At 41.8% G+C, this 19,917-nt stretch overlaps 1 protein-coding gene across 3 annotated transcripts in view; it reads right to left on the reverse strand.

Moving 5' to 3' along the window:
- snx1a (sorting nexin 1a) overlaps positions 1-19,917 on the reverse strand; it is a 63,331-nt gene that overhangs the window by 38,876 nt on the left and 4,538 nt on the right. For 2 of the 3 annotated variants that reach the window (XM_042108751.1, XM_042108750.1), the window contains exon 2: positions 2,353-3,679. In XM_042108751.1, the coding sequence (XP_041964685.1) occupies positions 2,353-3,679 (1,327 nt within the window). The remainder of the gene's footprint in view (positions 1-2,352; positions 3,680-19,917) is intronic. The other variant, XM_042108752.1, reaches the window with a different exon arrangement.

Below are 19,917 nucleotides of genomic sequence, written 5' to 3' on the forward strand. Positions count from 1 at the left end.
GCGTTAATAAATCTACATTGCGGCGAGTTGACACAAATTATTCACTTTGACGAATTTATGTAGTTTCAGTCCTAGTTACTTTACTTTGGGCCATGCTCTTCCTTACTTGAATCACCTTTGAAAATAAGAGGATTGAAGTAGCCTATATGGGTGTTTGGGAATGAACGTTGACTCGTTGACGCTTTTTGAGACTTTGAGCAGAAATGTCCCCAGCCCGGTGTTTAGGATGCATCATAGACAGGTTATCTTTCAGGTAGCCTATATATTTTCCATTAAAAAAACATCACGTAGCGAACGTGTTGTGGCTAACTCACTTAGCTCCTGTTAGTAGCCTAGGTTATGGTCATAAGCAAATGAGATGACAGTCGAAAGATACAATTAGTGCTGCTATCAATTTGCTTTGTATAACCGCATTTATAGTTTTCTACAAATGCAAATCAAATTAGCCTCCATCACTCAACCAATGCTAACGGTAACATTATTGTACCTAGGTCCTATAGCTATTGATATAATAAGATTAACGTACCTGCAGTAAAAACCAAGCATGTCCGATAAACATTCTCAGATTTTTTTCTGCTTCAAGAAGAAATGGGAATTACATTTCATGTGAAAATCGTCCTATCCTTATTAGACGTTCTCTGCGGTAAACTACAGTCCTTGTAGGAAGCGTCCATTGTTTTTCCAACCCACTTTAGATTAACTTCCAACAAAATTACGTCTCACTGCAACGATGCGCCATCTGGTGGACAAACGACTACGTATCACCAATACTGGAAATGCAGCCATGATGATGATGATGAAAATTTGGTTTTCCTTTAATCCTACTGAATTTGTAATTATGTATCGGCCGATACCGATAGTATGTGCGTGCCTGTATGTGTGTGCGTGTGTATATGTGTGCACCACCATCTACAGGCCAATGAGTGTACAGTCACTAAATGTACACATAACTTAATTTTTTTAGACCCCCCCATGGATGAAATTCTACGAAACTTGGCATACCCCAGAGAATGCCCGGTTAATCATACACATAAAATTTGGTGCAGTTCTGAACATCTTAACTGAAGAGAGGGGTGATTAAAGCAGAATAATATTGCATTTTCATTTTTTACCGGGGGGGTGCAAATCACAAATGAGTGATTATGGGCTAGGTTGATGTGGCCCCTTGAGACCAACATGCCATAAAAGTTTCTTCATCCTCGGTGCCACAGTTCAGGTAGTTATTTAGGAAAAACTGCATTTTTTGGGTTTCGGTGGGCCCAGCGCGGAGGGGGTGTGGCCCCCGGGGACCAAACAAAATTTTTCCGTAAAAGTCTAGTGGGGCTACATACCCACCAAATTTCATGTGCCCCGGTGTTTCAGTGTCCCGGGTATCGTTGACCAAAAATTCAGGAAGTAGATGACGGGGGGGGAAAAAAAAAAAAAAAAAAAAAAACTTTGACAATCATTATATGACCGCTTCGCTAGCGGCGGTCATAATAATTTTGCGTTACTTAAGTGCAATTTATTATTATGCACAAGAATCATGCTGCAAATATTTCCTCCAAAACTACAGTTTTGAAACTTAAAGTAATGCAGTTATTTTTTGGTAAAGGCTTTAATAATTATGTCTGGCTTAGGCGTTAGGTGAGGTAGCCTAACCTAACACCGGGAGTGTGTGTGTGTCTGCGCGCGTGCGCGAGAGAGAGACAAGATGAGTGTGTGTGATGAGTTTTTAGTGTATTGCTCACTTGCAATGGTCACTTACATGCATTCGTTTACTACTTAAAATGTACTATTTAAATTAGCCAACATCAGTGTTTATGTTGCCTTAGCGGCGGCTACGCTTAATGAGCTGGTGTTAACAACTGGATGCTTTCGGTTTAGATGTTGAATCATCATTGCGGTACGCTAGTTCTGCTTAGCAGTGGACATATTGCACCTTGTCTTCTTTTCTAAGTTTGAAATGATCCCAATTTGGGCATTCTCTGCCTTTTACGGACGGTTTCAGTCATTTCGCCCACTTAATTCTGGGGGTGTGCATCAGTAATAACAGTCCGTGTGAAACAATAATCCCCGAGCTGAGCAGACCACGTAACGCAAGTGATAGAAATTAAACAAAGCTTCGAGGCAGAGAATTTTCCTCGATCATTTTTTGCAATCGACTTATTCGAATTACTCCAGTAATCGTTTCAGCCCTACCTGGAGGGCCTGTTTTATTAAACAGGCAGTGAAGACTATACAGGAAATGAGTGGAAGACAGAGATGTGGGGTGGGTTAAGGACCTCATGTCAGACTCGGACCTGGGTACAAGATGCAGATGTTACAATAATTATTTTCTGTATAAAAACATATAATATATTAGAATATTACCTGCAAATATATCTTGTTCCTCATCTCTGGTACGACTGTCAGAAGAAGAGTCAGAGTTTGGACTTGTAACTTTCATCACACAGTCCTCAGATAAAACATCAGATGGAGGATTGTCCAGGTCATCACTCAGAGGTCCAGTGATTAGGGTGTTTTTAGCTTCTCGGCAGATATCCGTTGAGTCGGAGCTCTGTAGCTCATCTGTACCATTGAGCAACTCACTAAAAAGATCGTCAGAAGGGTCACCAAAGAGGTCTCTCTGTTGTTTGCTGGCAGGTTCACTTAACAACTCTGAAAAGTTGTCACAAGGAGGTTCTTCTCTGATATCTGACAGTGGTTCCTTGACACACACAGCTGAGTTTTCACCAACAGCACTCCCTTGCTCAAGGAGGACTTCTACCACTGGTATGTCTTGGCCATCACTGACAGGTTCACTAGTTGGGTTGGTCTCTGTCTCTTGAAACAGGTCATTAGTTGGACCATTGTCTGTCTCAAGTTCACATTCATCCAATATCTTACCAGGGCAGTCAGACTCCGCACTCCCTTGCTCACGGAGGACATCTACCACTGGTATGTCTTGGCCATCAAAGACAGGTTCACCAGTTGGTTTGGTCTCGGTCTCTTGAGATAGGTCATTAGTTGGACCATTGTCTGTCTCGAGTTCACATTCATCCAATATCTTACCAGGGCAGTCAGACTCCGCACTCCCTTGCTCAAGAAGGACATCTACCACTGGTATGTCTTGGCTGTCACTGACAGGTTCACCAGTTGGTTTGGTCTCGGTCTCTTGAGACAGATCATTAGTTGGACCATTGTCTGTCTCAAGTTCACATTCATTCAATATCTTACCAGGGCAGTCAGAATTAGCACTCCCTTGCTCAAGGAGGACATCTACCACTGGTATATTTTGACTATCACTGACAGGTTCACCAATTGGGTTCTCCGTCTCTCGAGACAGATCATAAGTTGTACTACTGTCTGTCTCAAGTTCACATTCATCCAATATTTTACCAGGTGAATCAGAAGAAAATTCATTGATGAGGTCAGCAGATAACATATGCATGACAGATTCACTCTGGACAATAAGGGGAGTTCTGACATTGTCTTCTGGTTTGCTCACAGTACTCTGTGGTGTCCACAAAATGCTATCAGATGCCTTGATTGGTTCTTCCTTTGGTTCGATGTCAACAGGTTGTTCACCTTGTTTGTCAATTGCATCCATGTCTAACTTGATTATGGAATCAGTTAAAGGATTAATGACATTGTCAGTTGGTAATTCAGAAAAGATGTCATCTGGAGCATTGTTGGCCTCTGCTCCAATCACATCCTCCTGCAAATAGCAAAGAAAAGTCATCATTCTCCCAACCCCTGATACTTAAAAGATATCTTAGAGGTACATCACAAGAAATGTCTTGAAGACTTTTCCACAGGGTATTTCTGGAAGGTTGGTTAGAGTATGAAAGTATATCTGGAGGCACTGTCTCTGGTCTTTCTGCTAGTGATAATTTTTTAATTAGGTTTTGAATTTAAAGGGATACTTCACCGATTTGCATTTGTTTCACAGAAACCCGGTAGTATTTTCAAAAAATCGTGCTTCTCTCCCTCATTTTCTCTTGAGATGAGAATTTCTTGCCTGGAAAAAAATCCCCCTACAGTATAATGCAAAAATCATCATTTTAGGAAAAATAGAACAGTAGAAAAAGCCTGGGCCGACTCAAGCTGGGGCGGACTGGTGGTGTCAGTGCTCACGCTGTGCACCGATGGACTAATTTTATACAGTCTATGCTATAGACACACAGGCTGTGAATATAATTTCTTCTTGAAGAAATCGCGAAATCAGCCAAGGAAATGGCAGCACGTGTAACAGAGCACCATAGCTTCGCGCCACACATGGACAGGGGGGTCCCGGAGATCTATTTCAGGAGGATTCCGAAGGCAAGAGACTGGGAAAAGGCAATCGTCTTGTTTTTCCTGCCTGTGTTTGGAACATCAGCCGATACCTGGCTCCCGACGGACAGTAGGTCATCTATAAGATGCTCAGGATGAGCTACAATAAGTTTGACATTGTTCAAGTATAAGTATAAATATAAGTATATATACTCTTTTGATCCCATGAGGGAAATTTGATCTCTGCATTTATCCCAATCCGTGAATTAGTAAAACACACCTCACAGTGAACACACAGTGAGGTGAAGCACTAATCCCGGCGCAGTGAGCTGCCTGCTACAACAGAGGCGCTCGGGGAGCAGTGAGGGGTTAGGTGCCTTGCTCAAGGGCACTTCAGTCGTTCCTACTGGTCGGGGTTCGAACCGGCAACCCTCCGGTTACAAGTCCGAAGCGCTAACTAGTACTATACCTGAATATAATACGCAATCTCTGTGGACAGCCCAGGCTCCAAAAACGGCAACAAAAACAACCTGGGCAAACCTAGGAGAATATTACAAGCTGTTTTATTGGCCAAGTAGGGGTGCCAATAATTGTGAGCGACGTGGTTTTGTTAAAAATATTTATTTCTTTATGAGATTTTCCTTTTTCGCTAAATAAATTTGTTTCCCTTCAAGGTTGGATTTTCTCACTGTTTTCATTGTGAGATTACAATAATTCACCAACAAATAAATTTTTTATAGCAGTTTTTAGTCAACTTTAGCAGAGGTGGCAATAATTCTGGAGGGTACTACATGTCAAAGACTTTGTCTCAAATTTCCTTTTGGTGCGACTGTCTGAACTCCCATACCAGATAGTAGGGGTGTCACAATTCTCCAAATCCTCGATTCGATTAAATTTTTGATTTTATAGGTCACGATTCGATTCGATTTTCGATCTTTTTTTATATATGTGACCCTGCAAGGCGAAACCAGTCGTTTTACGCACGGTGCTATTTTGAGAAAATCCACGATAAACAAACGTACGGGTTAAAATGTCGAATTTCACGTTTTACTATAATTTGACGGTATACAGTCTACACTTTCATATTGTGAACAAATTTCACGGATAAACGTTTTGACAGTTAAACCCTGACTTTATTTAGGTGAAGATTCAACACATTAGCAGTCATTCCCTTTGTCCACGCCGCTATAAGGTTTTACGGTAGAGCTAAAGTTTACTCATTAGGCTACTCATTACTCAATGTGTCAGCACTCTATCGTTCTTGGCAGATGTAACCACATATGAATGTGAAAGACTTGCCTTTCAGGGCACGAACGGTCAAAAGCACAAACATTTAGAAACATCATTGCGTCATTTTAGTGACCAGGAGAAGTTTTTCATTGACGTAGGCTAGGCTAGCGCATTTTAAAAAGTATACACAATCTGTGTACACATAACTTCCTCTCCCTTACTTCCCCCGAAATACATTAATTATATTATATGATGACACCTTATGACGTCCCAGGTACTACTATGGGGCAGAAAAAGACACTTACTGCACGGTTGAAACTGCACATATTCAGTCATCCGCTTCAAAGTCACGCTATAAGGCTAATAATAGCTGTGCCCTCACACTATCGCACGTGACAATGGCGTATCTGGCGTATTGTGACAGGAGAACCATGCCAACTTTGGATGCGATTATCTTAGCGATACTTTTTGCAATACCCTCAATATACATATCGTTGGAAAGCTTCGTTTTTGACCGTTCATGTGAGCACAATAACTTAATTTTGTAAATGTTACCAAAATGACTGGTTTCGCCTTGCAGGGTCACATATTACTATTAATGCATTCCTTATATGTTGTTTACTTTTTTTTTGCCCTTTTCCTTTTCTCTTTGGGGGGGGGGGGCTTTTATTTTGAAACCGCTTTTTATTTTAAGTAAGTATAAGTATATATACTTTTTTGATCCCATGAGGGAAATTTGGTCTCTGCATTTAACCCAATCGGTGAATTAGTGTAACACAAACACCACACAGTGAGCGCAGTGAGCTGCCTGCTACAACGGCGGCGCTCGGGGAGCAGTGAGGGGTTAGGTGCCTTGCTCAAGGGCACTTCAGCCGCAGCCCACTGGTCGGGGCTCGAACCAGCAACCCTCCGGTTACAAGTCCAGAGTGCTAACCAGTGGGCCACGGCTGCCCACTTTTTGAAACCGTTCCAACCGCGAGGTTGTAATGTAAACAGAACAAACATTAGGCTAAACAGAGACGTGAACATAGTGAAATGAAACAACAAAGAATGATAATTTGATTGTTTCAGCACACTCCGAAGAGACCCAAGGTTAGTGTTCATGAAATATGTACCTATCAATGTGCATTTTAAGCCTTAAAGTAATTTTGGACTGTAACTAGCCTAGATCATCTTTTCACTTGCTAAGTTGAGTAGGCTAAGTTAGTGTTAATTGACGTGAATGAACGACAAAATACTTCCACACGGGTGATTTCAAAGTAGCAAGAGGGGCTTCGATTTCGGTAGGTTGATGTGTATTTTAATTGGCTGCAGCCTAAAATTAGAGGAGTGTTGGCTGGGGCACCTGCACCGTACGCCGGCGACCCGGGTTCGATTCCCGCCCCGTGGTCCTTTCCGGATCCCACCCCTGCTCTCTCTCCCATTCGCTTCCGAGCGTAGCCGAGATGTTAGCCTACTTCCTGTTAGGCGGCATCATAGCCATGTGTGATTGGCTGTCACGGGCAAATAAACTTGAAATTAAAAAAATGGACAAGTATCGTTTGTACGGCTCGGTCAGAAAATCATCTCAGCCAAGTTCCTTGAAAATCGGATGAAATTTGTAACCGCTGAAACTTTTAATAGAGTTTGTATTAAATCCAATATGTGACGGGATAGGGGTCGATGAACTCGGGATGGTCCAAGGATTCAGACGCTACCTGAAATGTGAAAATCAGACAAAAGAGTCAAGGATCACGCGCATGAACGCATGTCCAGCATTGAACTGGTGGTGGCGCTAGAGCGTTCAATGTATATGCATGAAACTTGCTGTGAGTGATTGGGACAGTGTCCTGACTAACGGTATCGAGTTTTGTTATGTTAACTCAAAGCGTCACGGAGATGTTAGTCCACTTCCTGTTTGGCGGCTTCGTCGCCGTATTTGATTGGCTGTTACAAGCAAACAAAAATGAAATTGAAAAATCTGGCAAGTATCGTTTGTGCGGCTCGGGCAGAAGATCATCTCCGCCAAGTTCCGTGAAAATCGGATGAAATTTGTAAGCGCTGAAACTTTTCGTAGAGTTTGGACTAAATCCAATATGGCGGAGGTCCAATATTGCGGAAAGTGATGGGATAGGAGTCGATGAACTCGGGATGGTCGAAGGATTTAGACGCTACCTCAATTGTGAAAATCAGACAAAAGAGTCAAGGATCACGCGCATGAACGCATGTCCAGCATTGAACTGGTGGTGGCGCTAGAGTGTTCAATGTATATGCATAAAAATTGCTGTGAGTGATTGGGACAGTGTCCTGACTAATGGTATCGAGTTTTGTTATGTTAGCTCAAAATGCCACAGAGATGTTAGTCCACTTCCTGTTTGGCGGCTTCATCGCCATATTTGATTGGCTGTCACGGGCAAACAAAAATGAAGTGGAAAAATCTGACAAGTATCTTTTGTGCGGCTCGGGAGGAAGTCAAGTTCCATGAAAATCGGAGGAAATTTCTGACCGCTGAAACTTTTCGTAGAGTTTGGACTAAATCCAATATGGCAGAGGTCCAATATGGCGGAAAGTGACGTAATAGGGGTCGTAATACTGCTTCATCATAGTACAGCAGCCATGGGGTCAGACCCGGTTTTGTCGGTTAAAGTTATTTTTTTTTTTGCAGAATCTTGTAGACTATGTATCTCTAAGATTTAGGAGGGTGCCCAGTGATATCCCTTGGGCAATTTTGTATATTAACCCTTTCTTGTTCAATGTGTTGAATACAAGGCGAGACACTACAGGTGAATAGGGTAAAAAAAATGTGCCGAAATCATAAAAAAATAGGAAAAGCATATCAAATAAAAAGCAAATCAACTCGAATAGAATTGACTAAAATACAGTTTGCAGTGTGATAGTTGTTCAGACAATACTTCATGCATTCAAATTGGGACAAAGTAACCCTTTTCTATGTCAAATAATGAATTAATAATTTCAGATATCGCCTGTAATAATTCTAAATATGTACACTTTTCCTCTATAGTTCTTACTATCGATAATTGTCCGTGTCCAGTTCTGGCTCATCCTACCCTAAAACATGCACAGAACATTGTGCAAGGCACAACATTAACCTACACAACTGCATCTGTTAGGGCTACAAGGATTTTCACTCTGATCTCCAAAATGTAGACTGGTGGCCCTCAGTAACGAATCAATGCATCTTTCTTCAAATGGCAGTTGAATTTCCAACTGAAGTATTCCTCAGTTTCCGGTTCCAAATACTTCAATACTTAAAAATGAATATTCTCTTTTTTATTGACGATTTTAGGCTCTGAGCATAGACTGCTACTGCAATAAAGAATAAAAATAAAAGTATATTTTATATAAATTACAACAGTAAAACAGACACTGTAGAAATCAGCTAAAAGAGGGCAGTGTAGGCTATAACAGTAGTCATTTACATAGCTTTGTACCTCCACTCAGCGGCCATATTATAACACTTTTTAGGCACTTATCAGGCATCTACTGTATTTCGGCGTGCACAAGACTTCACGACACCAACCTTGCTCCAGCAGCGAGATCACACCACATGATTGGCATGATGTATTCACAACACACCACATGATTGGCACAATGTATATGTACATTTCTGCTGCAGAAGGGGCGGGATATGTGTAGACAACTGCGTTACAAACTAACCCCATGTATTTATATGGAGGATTTCTTGAGTGCTCTGTCTTCTCATTAGAAAGTCTCTGGTAAACCTCCCTCCACACCTAAGAGACGTGCTAGTCAGAGATGCACCCATGGGTGGACTAGTTTCCTCTCCCACTCTGAGAATGAAATCTGCACTTCAGAAGCACCTACATACACCAAACATCCCAGTCATATACCTAACTATATTTAGAAGGCTTACACAGAGGGGTTTGTTGATATATTATTCCTAGCCTGTTTTATATAGCATTTTATTCCTACAAACATGGTAAAAATTGGCAGGGCTATTGGCAGTATTTCCTGACTTACATAATAACTAAAAGAGATATCCAAAATTCCCTGTGTAAAAGACTTTTCATCTAATATGTTAACACAATGAAAAAGTAATTTTGAACCTGGCTTCATCCAATGTTTTTTATTACTTCAAGTGTCAAAACTGTAGTTTTCTGAGTATGAAAACTGAGCACCTTACCATGCACACATAACTGAAGGACTACTGTTGGACTACTTTTTGCACCTTCACCATGACACTCACTCTCTTGAGCACATTACCATACACACAGAACTACAGGACTACTGTTGGACTACTTTTGCACCTTCACCATGACACTCACTCTCTTGAGCACCTCACCATGCACACAGAACTACAGGCCCTGTCACAAGCGTCTCATGCTTGATCACCCTGAAGCACACTGGATTTTTTTACATTTAATTTATATAGTATATTTAGTATTTAGTTTTAGTTTATACTTATATTTACCATTTCTGCTGTAAGTCCATGTGGTGTGTGATGTCTGTATGCTACTGAGACTCCCTGAATTTCCCCCTTGGGGATCAATAAAGTATCTATCTATCTATCTAAAACAGTTTTGCCGTTTTTGAGGAAATATTTGCTGTTCTCATGCAGGAAATACAGCATTTTGGACACTGAAAACTGGACACTGGAAACTGCATTGTACGGCATAGTAGCCTACTGTACTTTACTGCAGAAATGCAGTATTTCGGACATGAAAATACTAAAGTACTGCACTGTATTGCACTGTAAAAACTGCAGTTATTTTTTGCAAAGGAGGTTATTTGGTAGTATTGATAAATGTTGCAGATGCACAAATCTACATAAAACAGATATATTAACTTACTAAGTTAACTTATCTTATCATAACTGATAAATTAACTTACTAATTTACTTAAGTAACTAGGGCTAGTTTACAGCATGACATTTGTTGTGCATATTAATAAATTGCACTTAATAACGCAAAATTATTTTTTTATCTGATTACTCGATGAAATAATCGCTAGAATATTCGATTCCAAGAAGAATCGATAGCTGCAGCCCTACCCCAGACCCGTTACCGGATGAGAGTAGATTTAGCCAGATTTTATGAATCAGTGTCTCCCCTGTATAATAGGGTAGACCTACTAGTTGATAAAAAAGGATTTTCATATCCAACACTATATATCTGCCTTTTCCAAGTACCGGTATGTATCCTAAATTACTGATGTGTGAAATAACATAGGCTACCAGAGACACTAGGAAAATATCTATAGGCCTATCATGCAGTTGATAGCACCATACACAGTGTTTATTATTATGCAAATTGGATTTTTTAAGTGTCATAAACATTTATTTTTTATTAAACTCATGGATGGTATTGTGTGTCAGGGCTCTTTGGATCATTGAAATCAATCTTAGACACCTGTGATAATTAGTTTGCCAGGTGAGCCCAATCAAAGGAAAACTACTTAAGAAGGATGTTCCACATTATTAAGCATGCCACAGGGTTCAAGCAATATGAAAAAGAAAAAGGATCTCTCTGCTGCTGAAAAGTGTGAAATTGTACACTACTTTGGACAAGGTATGAAAACATTGGATATTTCCCAAAAAGTTATGTGTGATCATCCTACTATGAAGAAATTTGTCGCTGATTCAGAGCACAGGCGGGTTTGTGCAGACGAAGGCATAATAAGGAAGGTTTCTGCCAGACAAATTCATAGGATTAAGAGAGCAGCTGCTAAAATGCCATTGCAAAGCAGCAAACAGGTATTTGAAGCCGCTGGTGCCTCTGGAGTCCTGCAAACCTCAAGGTGTAGGATCCTAAAGAAGTTTGCAAGTGTGCATAAACCTACCATTCGGCCACCCCTAAACAATGCTCACAAGCAGAAACGGTTGCAGTGGGCTCAGGAATACATGAAGACTAATTTAAAATAACAGTTTTGTTTACGGATGAGTGCCGTGAAACCCTAGATGGTCCAGATGAATGGAGTAATGGATGGTTGGTGAATGGCCACCATGTCCCAACAAGGCTGAGACGTCAGCAAGGAGATGGCGGAGTCATGTTTTGGGCCGGAATCATGGGGAGAGCTGGTTGGCCCCTTTAGGGTCCCTGACGGTGTGAAAATGACCTCGACAAAGTATGTAGAGTTTCTGACTGACCACTTTCTTCCATGGTACAAAAAGAAGAACCACGCCTTCCGTAGCAAAATCATCTTTATGCATGACAATGCACCATCTCATGCTGCAAAGAATACCTCTGGGTCATTGGCTGCTATGGGCATAAAATGAGAAACTCATGGTGTGGCCCCCACCTTCCCCTGACCTCAACCCTATTGAGAACAGGCAAAAGATCTGTGAGGGTGGGAGGCAGTTCACATCCTAGCAGCAGCTCTGGGAGGCTATTCTGACATTCTGGCAGCTCTGGGAGGCTATTCTGAAAAGACATTAAAGCAGAAACTCTCTAAGAACTCACAAGTTCAATGGATGCAAGAATTGTGAAGGTGATATTATTGAAGGGGTCCTATGTTAACATGTAACTTGGCCTGTTTAAATGTTTTCGATTGAAATAACTTTTGATTTCATTTATATCACCTCCTAATGCTGCAAATTCAACAAATGACCATTTTTAGTTTTTTACAACCTATGGAACTACTCGTGGCGCCACGCCCCCTCCCCACGATCAACAGACCCACCCTCCCCATGTCCCATCGACCCAGCTTCATGAGAGAGCACAAATTCGATTATTTTGTTTTATTTATTCTAGAACCCTATAGTAAATAATAATAAATAATAATAACATAAATTATAATAATAATTTCACCCAAATGGGCCCTTTGAACAGCAGTGGCTCATTCTGCTCTAAACAAACAGAAAACAACCAAATGAGAAAAAGCACATTTAGCCCCAAAATGGTCTCTTGAACAGTGGTGGTTCTGTCCGTGTGTGTGTGTGTGTGTGTGTGTGTGTGTTTATGAGTGATGTTGTGTGTTGTAAGTGTTTGTGGCAGATTTTGATGCCTTGATGACTGATACTGGGGGCTCCCATTTAAAGCACTGTGGTTCAATGTCAGCCATTTTCACAGTCATGAGGCCATCCTTAAAAATATTCTTGTTTGCAGTAACAGCCAACATTTTTTTTAAAAAATGGGTCGGTAGGTAGGTCAACATTTTTTTTTTCAAGATTCAAAGTAAAAAAAAAGTACAATTTTGGTCATGGTGATTACGTAGATATGAATTTAAACAAATGTGCATATTGTGACGTAACTGACTGGGTCCTCAACCCATGCCTTCAGGTGCATCACTGCAAACCTCAATCTGATGCAGGTTATGTAGACCAGCCTTTCTCAAACTTTTTTGACCTGAGGCCCAGTCATGGCAGACTTTGGGGTCATAGGCTTAATCTACACGTACCCAACCCCACTCCCTCCAAATCAAATTATCATTATCACAATCATTATTATGCCTATATTGTTATACATGCACTTTCACTTAAATGTTTTGTAACATGCACATCAGAGGACTGCTTTACTAATGTACGATATAATTAGTTTCATTGCTTTTGCATGGTTGCATGATGCTTGCATAAGAAAATAAATACTTCTCAAAACAGCAACAATTATATGGGTGCTATTGTTTTGGGATGTTTCCCTCATGCAAGCATCATACATTGGTAGGAAATGGAGAAAAAAAAATACATGTTTTTTAATGAAGTTTAATTTGAATGCCTGAATGTAAGGATTCAGGAAACACAATACCAGCTTTTTTGGCGAGCAGATAGGCGTAAATCACTGATCTGTTGATCTTTACAGATAGAAAGAAGGCTACAATAGCTTTTGGCCACGTTATATTCAAATTTGACTATACAATACTCAGTGCTATACAGTGTATTATACAGTCTCTGCTCTGTTTCTATGGAAGTTCCAAAAATCAACGTTGTTCTATTAAGTGTTGTTAAACAATTAAATGGCATTCAACAGGTTGAAGCGGAGCTTTGATACCAACGTTATCGATTAGTTTCAGTTTCTCTCGCGCAGACGCCTGCATTGAATGAACGCTCATACCACCACTTTATTGTATGGCTCCATGTTTAATGACATCGATAGCAGAAACGTTTGTTTTCTTTTTTTTGTCGGTCCGCGGTATCTTGATCAACTGCGCAGCAGTTTTTGAGAGCACAGGCAAATTGGTTTGATAGATAGATAGATAGATAGATAGATACTTGCATAGAAATTCAAGGTCTCAGTAGCATACAGACATCACACACAACATGCACTTACAGCAGAAATGGTAAATATAAGTATAAACATATAACAAAACTCCACTGTACAATAGACAGTTGAAGATAAGAAAAACTAACAAAACGAAATACTGGCATGAGTTTTAATGTAATTCACACATGCACGGCCTAATTTCACTCCACGACTCCGCGGACCAGCAGTCTCAACGTTGCGGACCCACATCAAAACAAAACTATTTCCTGATTGGTTGAGAAATCCTACTTTCTGATTGGCCGATAGGTTAGTAACTGAACAGCAGCTCTCTGAGCTGAATGAGCGCACAGACAACAACGTTGTGTGACACGTTTGTCAAATATAGCCCTTAGAATTTCTGTGCGGCAAGTTAATAATTTCTCGGAGTGAGAAATGCCATGTGTGGCGTGTGAGCGTGTGAAGTCATTGAAATGCGTGTGTCTCACGCTCAATGCGTGAGACTTGAGAGGTCTGCGTAGTGTTAACCAAAGATTCTAGAAAAGATTCATTTTTAAAAGATGCATTTAATCCAAAGTCATGTAAGACAGCTCTCTATGTAGGGAGGGAGGCAGTAGGCAGCTGTCTTCCGTTTCAAACAGACCCACTGTGTATAAGTATAAGTATATATACTTTTTTGATCCCATGAGGGAAATTTGGTCTCTGCATTTAACCCAATCGGTGAATTAGTGAAACACAAACAGCACACAGTGAACACACAGTGAGGTGAAGCACACACTAATCCCGGCGCAGTGAGCTGCCTGCTACGGCGGCGCTCGGGGAGCAGTGAGGGGTTAGGTGCCTTGCTCAAGGGCACTTCAGCCGCAGCCCACTGGTCGGGGCTCGAACCGGCAACCCTCCGGTTACAAGTCCAGAGTGCTAACCAGTGGGCCACGGCTGCCCTGTGTGTATTCTAATGATAATCTACACTGGGTTAGGCTATTACAGGGCTTAAAGCAAGGACATTTTCTGTGCCTGAAGTTAGGCTATCAGGCATTTTTGAAGATCTAATATTATGTAGGCTAATTGCCTACTTTCAAATCTCGGCCCACGTCTGAATTCAGGCACAGTGTTTTTAACAGTTAGCCTTGATATCTAATGTGCTTTGATTTAAGCTTTAAGGCTGTTAGGCAAAGCTTATAGTTTATTAGTATATAGCTTATAGTATTGTGCCACCGGCCATAAATCAATTTGTAAAGGCAATGTCATTTTTAAAGCAACGTTATTAATCGTTCTTCTCTATAACATTCTAACCGGTAACCATTTAGAGGAGAGGCCTTGGAACACTTTCCCTCTGCCACCTACTGTATGCCTGGATTAAAGACTTCTTAACAAAGCCGCCCACAGACCATCAAGATCGGCACCCACAGCTCCTTCTCAAACATGCTCAGCACCGGCTCCGCACAAGGTTGTGTGCTTAGCCCACTCCTGTATACCATCTACACCCATGACTGTACTCCCACCCATCCCACCAACATAATAATCAAGTATGCAGATGACACCACCTTGGTGGGCCTCATAACTGGGGGCGATGAGTCAGCCTACAGGGATGAGGTGCAGCAGCTACCTGAGTGGTTTGCAAGAAACTTCCTGGGGATTTGTTTTATCTGTGGACCTCCCCTGGGTAGGAAACACCACCACACTGGTAAGGAAGGCCCAGCAGCATGCACTTCCTGAGAGTCCTCAGAAGAAGCAACCTAGAGGAGAGGCTGCTGGTGAGGCTGCTGGTATCATTCTACTGTGCCACCATTGAGAGCATGATGGCGCACCCAATCACCATGTGGTATGCTGGCTGCTCAGCGGGCGATAAGAAAAAGCTGCAGAGGGTGGTCAGGTCAGCCGAAAAAACAATAATTTGCCCCCAGCCCTCCCTGGATGACATTGCCAGCTCCCGATGTCTTTCTAGGACAAAAAGGATTATTACAGACCACCTCCACCCCTCACACCACTTGCTCACCCTGCTGTCCTCCAGAAGGAGCATAAAAACCAGAACAAACAGCTTCTATCCACGGGCCATTGAAACACTTAACATACACATGAACAAGTGAACCTCTGGTAGTATGTAAAGTTGTTTGTTGGTGCGCATATCCAAGGCAGGTGCTGGAAAAAAGTGCTAGGCTATCAAATGGAAAAAAGGGTGGAATGTCCGGACACTTGCTCCCATCAGGAATTTTTAATGACTTTCACCAGTGTTTAACGTTTCGAGCTTACGTTCTTCATCAGACTTGAATATCAGACTGACTGTCGCCATATTTATTTAAACAAGTACAAAAGGTCACATGACCCATCAGAGTGATAGGCTTAAGCCATAATTACATAGATTTACAAAACACTTATACATCAACGTCATAATATCTACAAAATGCATACTTATAGAAAAACATTTATATAATATACTTTGTCATTTTTTTTATAAATAAGTACAAGCTTCCATGACCCTATCAGAATACTTGGCTGTGCATCAGGCCGCATTAGGCAGTCATAATAAGTAAACATGATATTGGCGTCTATTCAGTCTACAGGTTACTAACCAATGCCTAGGGTTGGGCACCGAAACAATGTTCTAATATGGCACCGGTGCCGACGCAAACGGTAGTAACTGCATCGAATAACAACGTGGATTTCGGTGCCTCATTTCGGTGCTTAATAAATAGCGTTTTTTTTTTATTTTTTATACGAGGCATCACTGCATGTCATGCGCCATCTCTAATGTCTTGCTCTGATAGCAACACATCCATATACAGTTAGCTAACATAAACACTGTATAAACCAGAGGGGTGCACCACATAGGCGAGTGGACAGTGTTTGACAGCTTGCGTGAGCCCAAGTAGCTTACTTTAAAGCGATATCGCGAGCTCCTGTCAAAATCTAGCAGCGGGCCTAACTACACATAAGCAAAAGGCTATGAAACAACATCAACAGTAGCCTATATGTTACAAAATATCCTTGCTAATGCGCTAACTGGCATTTATTTGAAATGTTATCAGCAAAGTTGTAAGGTGAAAACTGTATTTCACGGTGTGTTCTAAACAACATAATGGCATGATATTAATCTTTTATGTGCATGAGGCCCATATAGTATCACAATGAATTTGAAGATCATGTTAAAATTTAGCTGGCAAAAACATAAATATGTAGGTTACATACCTGATGTCACTGAGCTGTCAAAGAGGCTAAGAAACCATCTCTGTACGTTATCGCTAATTAAACTCATAGCCATAGTTGCTGTTAAAATGCCTAGGCTAGCGCTGGGAATCTAAACACTTCAACACCGACATGTAGCCTAACATGTTCAAAACTATTGCGTGTTATGGGTTAAGACATGCAATTTCTTGAAGCATCTGGGAACACACTGAATTAACTGGAAAGTAGAATCCCTGTTAGATTAGCTTGCTTGCAAATGCCGTTGTCCATGACCTGGCAGTTTTATGGAAAGCGGTTTTAACATACCTTATGGCAAACCGCCTACACTGGATAAACTAGAAAGCAGAGCTTTAGCCTACCATTGTGTGTGCATGCATGGCAAGCTGTTTTAACATTTAATTATTCGTAGGAGCAATGAGATATTGATAGTAAATTGAATATAGGCTAACAGTTCAATTTCATGTTCAAATTTGTCAATAAAAAAAAAAAAGCAATTCATGCTTTAGACCATTTTAATTTAAAACATTTTAAAAACAAAGTACCGGTACAGGCACCGTTTCGGCACCGGCACCGTTTTAAAAGTATCGATTTAGCACCGGTATCGGATAAAACCCAAACGATACCCAACCCTACCGATGCCTCACGTTTTTTAGGCTAGAAACATTTTATGTCACTAACTGCAAACATCACCTAACCATCCGCTAGCTGTCTGTGCCCTGAATACACCTTAAAAACATGCGATCTCTGTGGACAGCCCAGGCTCCAAAAACGGCAACAAAGATAACCTGGGCAAACCTAGCCCATAAAAACATAACAAACTGTTCCAGCAAATCACAGACGAGATGCGCGTTTAGGAGTTTCAATTGCACGGGAGCAGCACGGGAGGGAGGGGAAGGAAGTAGCGAGCTGAGATGAGTTACAAGATTCAGTTCGATGCCTAACTTCACAAAGTTAAGTGTGAGTCTGCGCAGTACTGGGGGGACCAACTGAAAAAACGTTCAATTTGTGTCAATGCCCTCCCTTTGAAAACAATGGAGTATGTTCGTCCATTTCTTTTACTGTCTATGGTAACTGAACTGCACGCACAGAGATGAGAAGGGTATGCATCATCTAACTTTTGGGGAGACGGCGAATAAGCATATTTCCCAATATGTTGGCGTGTTCCTTTAAGGTCTAGTGTGGCAACCTTGGTCAACATGTAGAATCAAAGTTAGGCCAAAGTAGGCTAATTGTGTAGCCTATTTATTGAACTACTCTTTACTGACACAATAATTGACTGGTTTTGACCATAGAAGATCATATTTGTGTAATTAGTCAATGGGCCAGATGAGATGTCGGTACCACTCAAGGTGGCAAAGGTTGCTTATAATTTTTGAAAAGATACATGTCTGTAGTTAACATTTTTGTATGATAACCACACTAATTTAGCTGTGACTCCAGAAGGGTTAAAGTTACCCTCCCCCAAAAAACACATTTGTGATGCAGGTGCCTATCTTGCTATTGGCCTTTGTTAAAGAAATTTGCATATTTGATTTCATTATGTTTGGTATCATGTTAAAGAGGACAATCTAAGCTTTCATTCAAATCCTTTTGTGAACACTTTGGACAAATACAGCAGACCCTGGAGCTCTTCAAACTTTTAATAATACACATTTTTCTGCCATTTCCGCCTAAGTCATATTTTTTCTTTTAATCCTGTGGCATCAGGGAGCATTAGAGATACAAAATGCAAACACTGCCATACTGGCATGACTAAGGATTCAGAAAATGTATTATTTACCCATATATTATCTCATTCTGTGGTGGTGATTTTCAGCTTTATATCAGACATGGCGTTTTTTCGAAGAAAGGTAGTTTTGCCAACCTCTGAGGTTTCCTGTGCTATTGGACTTTAATTTATACTCAACCATCTTCTGGGCTTTGTGATTTTGTAGTTTATTTTGCTATTGCTGGTCCTGTCAGTACTGTCTGACCACTTCTGATCTGCATCTGTTGCCTGAGCTTCAGAGAGTGACAAATGTATGCTTGTTTGTGTGAGGCCAAAACTGGTGCTTCAACATAACTTCTTGACCATGAGGGGTTGAGACCAGACCAGGGTCAAACCTGAAACCTAAAAAGCCTCAGGGCAGGGCCACAAACACTGACCCTGGTGCTTCACATGAAAATGAATGGTTCTCTATCAGTCAAACTACTCAGCGTTAATTAATGAGAATACACTCCTCGATCACGTGATCACCACTGAGGTCTTCTAATAGGTCCTGTTAAGTTTCTATTGGTTCTATTATTCATTCTTTAGCGATGTCTATTACCACTGGTCTGAGAACGGAAGAATAGGATCTGAAACAACTGACGGAAGACGGAAGAATAAACATTTTCTATGAAAAAAATCACAAAAAAGCAAGTATGTCCTAGGCCACCTAAATGAAGCGGTGTGTCCAAGGGTGTGGGGAGTTCATCCCCGCCCTGGACGCACAACCCATTTGCATAAGCTGTCTGGGTATATCTCATGCCCGGACAGAGTTGGCGGTCCCACAATTCTGCTGCGAGAGGCTGGGGCTGAAGGCTGTCCTCTTCTGGGCTCGCTTGCTTGAGGAGATGGAAGCCAACGCCCCCCCTCCCAGCCCGCCTCTCTCGGGGAGGCGTTCGTGCTTCCTGAGCGGCTGCTGGTCGAGCAGGGGGAGGCGAATTTGCCGGTCGGGCTGGCTGCTGAGACCCCCGCTGGAGATTTTGCTGCGGCCTATCCAGGCAGCTCTCTGGGGTCTCACAATGATGACCAGGTGTCCCTTGTGGCCTCTGAGGGCAGCTCGCTGGAGCAGAACCTGGAGGAGAGTGTAGGGAACGATGCGCTCTTGGGGGAAACCCTATTCAGCGCGATCACCCGTCCAGGGCTTCAAGCCTTTCTCTGCCCTGCACAGGGCCCCGGCAGGAAGCGATCTCCCGTCCCACTCCCTCCACTAGCTCCGATGCCGGTACATCAGCAGAGACAGAGGTGCAGGCAGCACCCGCAGCAGCAGCCAAGATCGGCCGGTCAGCCCCAGAGGAAAAGTTTCCCGCAGCAGGGCGGGCAGCCGATGCGTGGCTGGAAGAGGAGAAGGGAGTGCTCTGCGTTTCGCCT

Source organism: Alosa sapidissima, chromosome 11, assembly GCF_018492685.1.
Source record: "Alosa sapidissima isolate fAloSap1 chromosome 11, fAloSap1.pri, whole genome shotgun sequence".
Taxonomy (NCBI): domain Eukaryota; kingdom Metazoa; phylum Chordata; class Actinopteri; order Clupeiformes; family Clupeidae; genus Alosa; species Alosa sapidissima.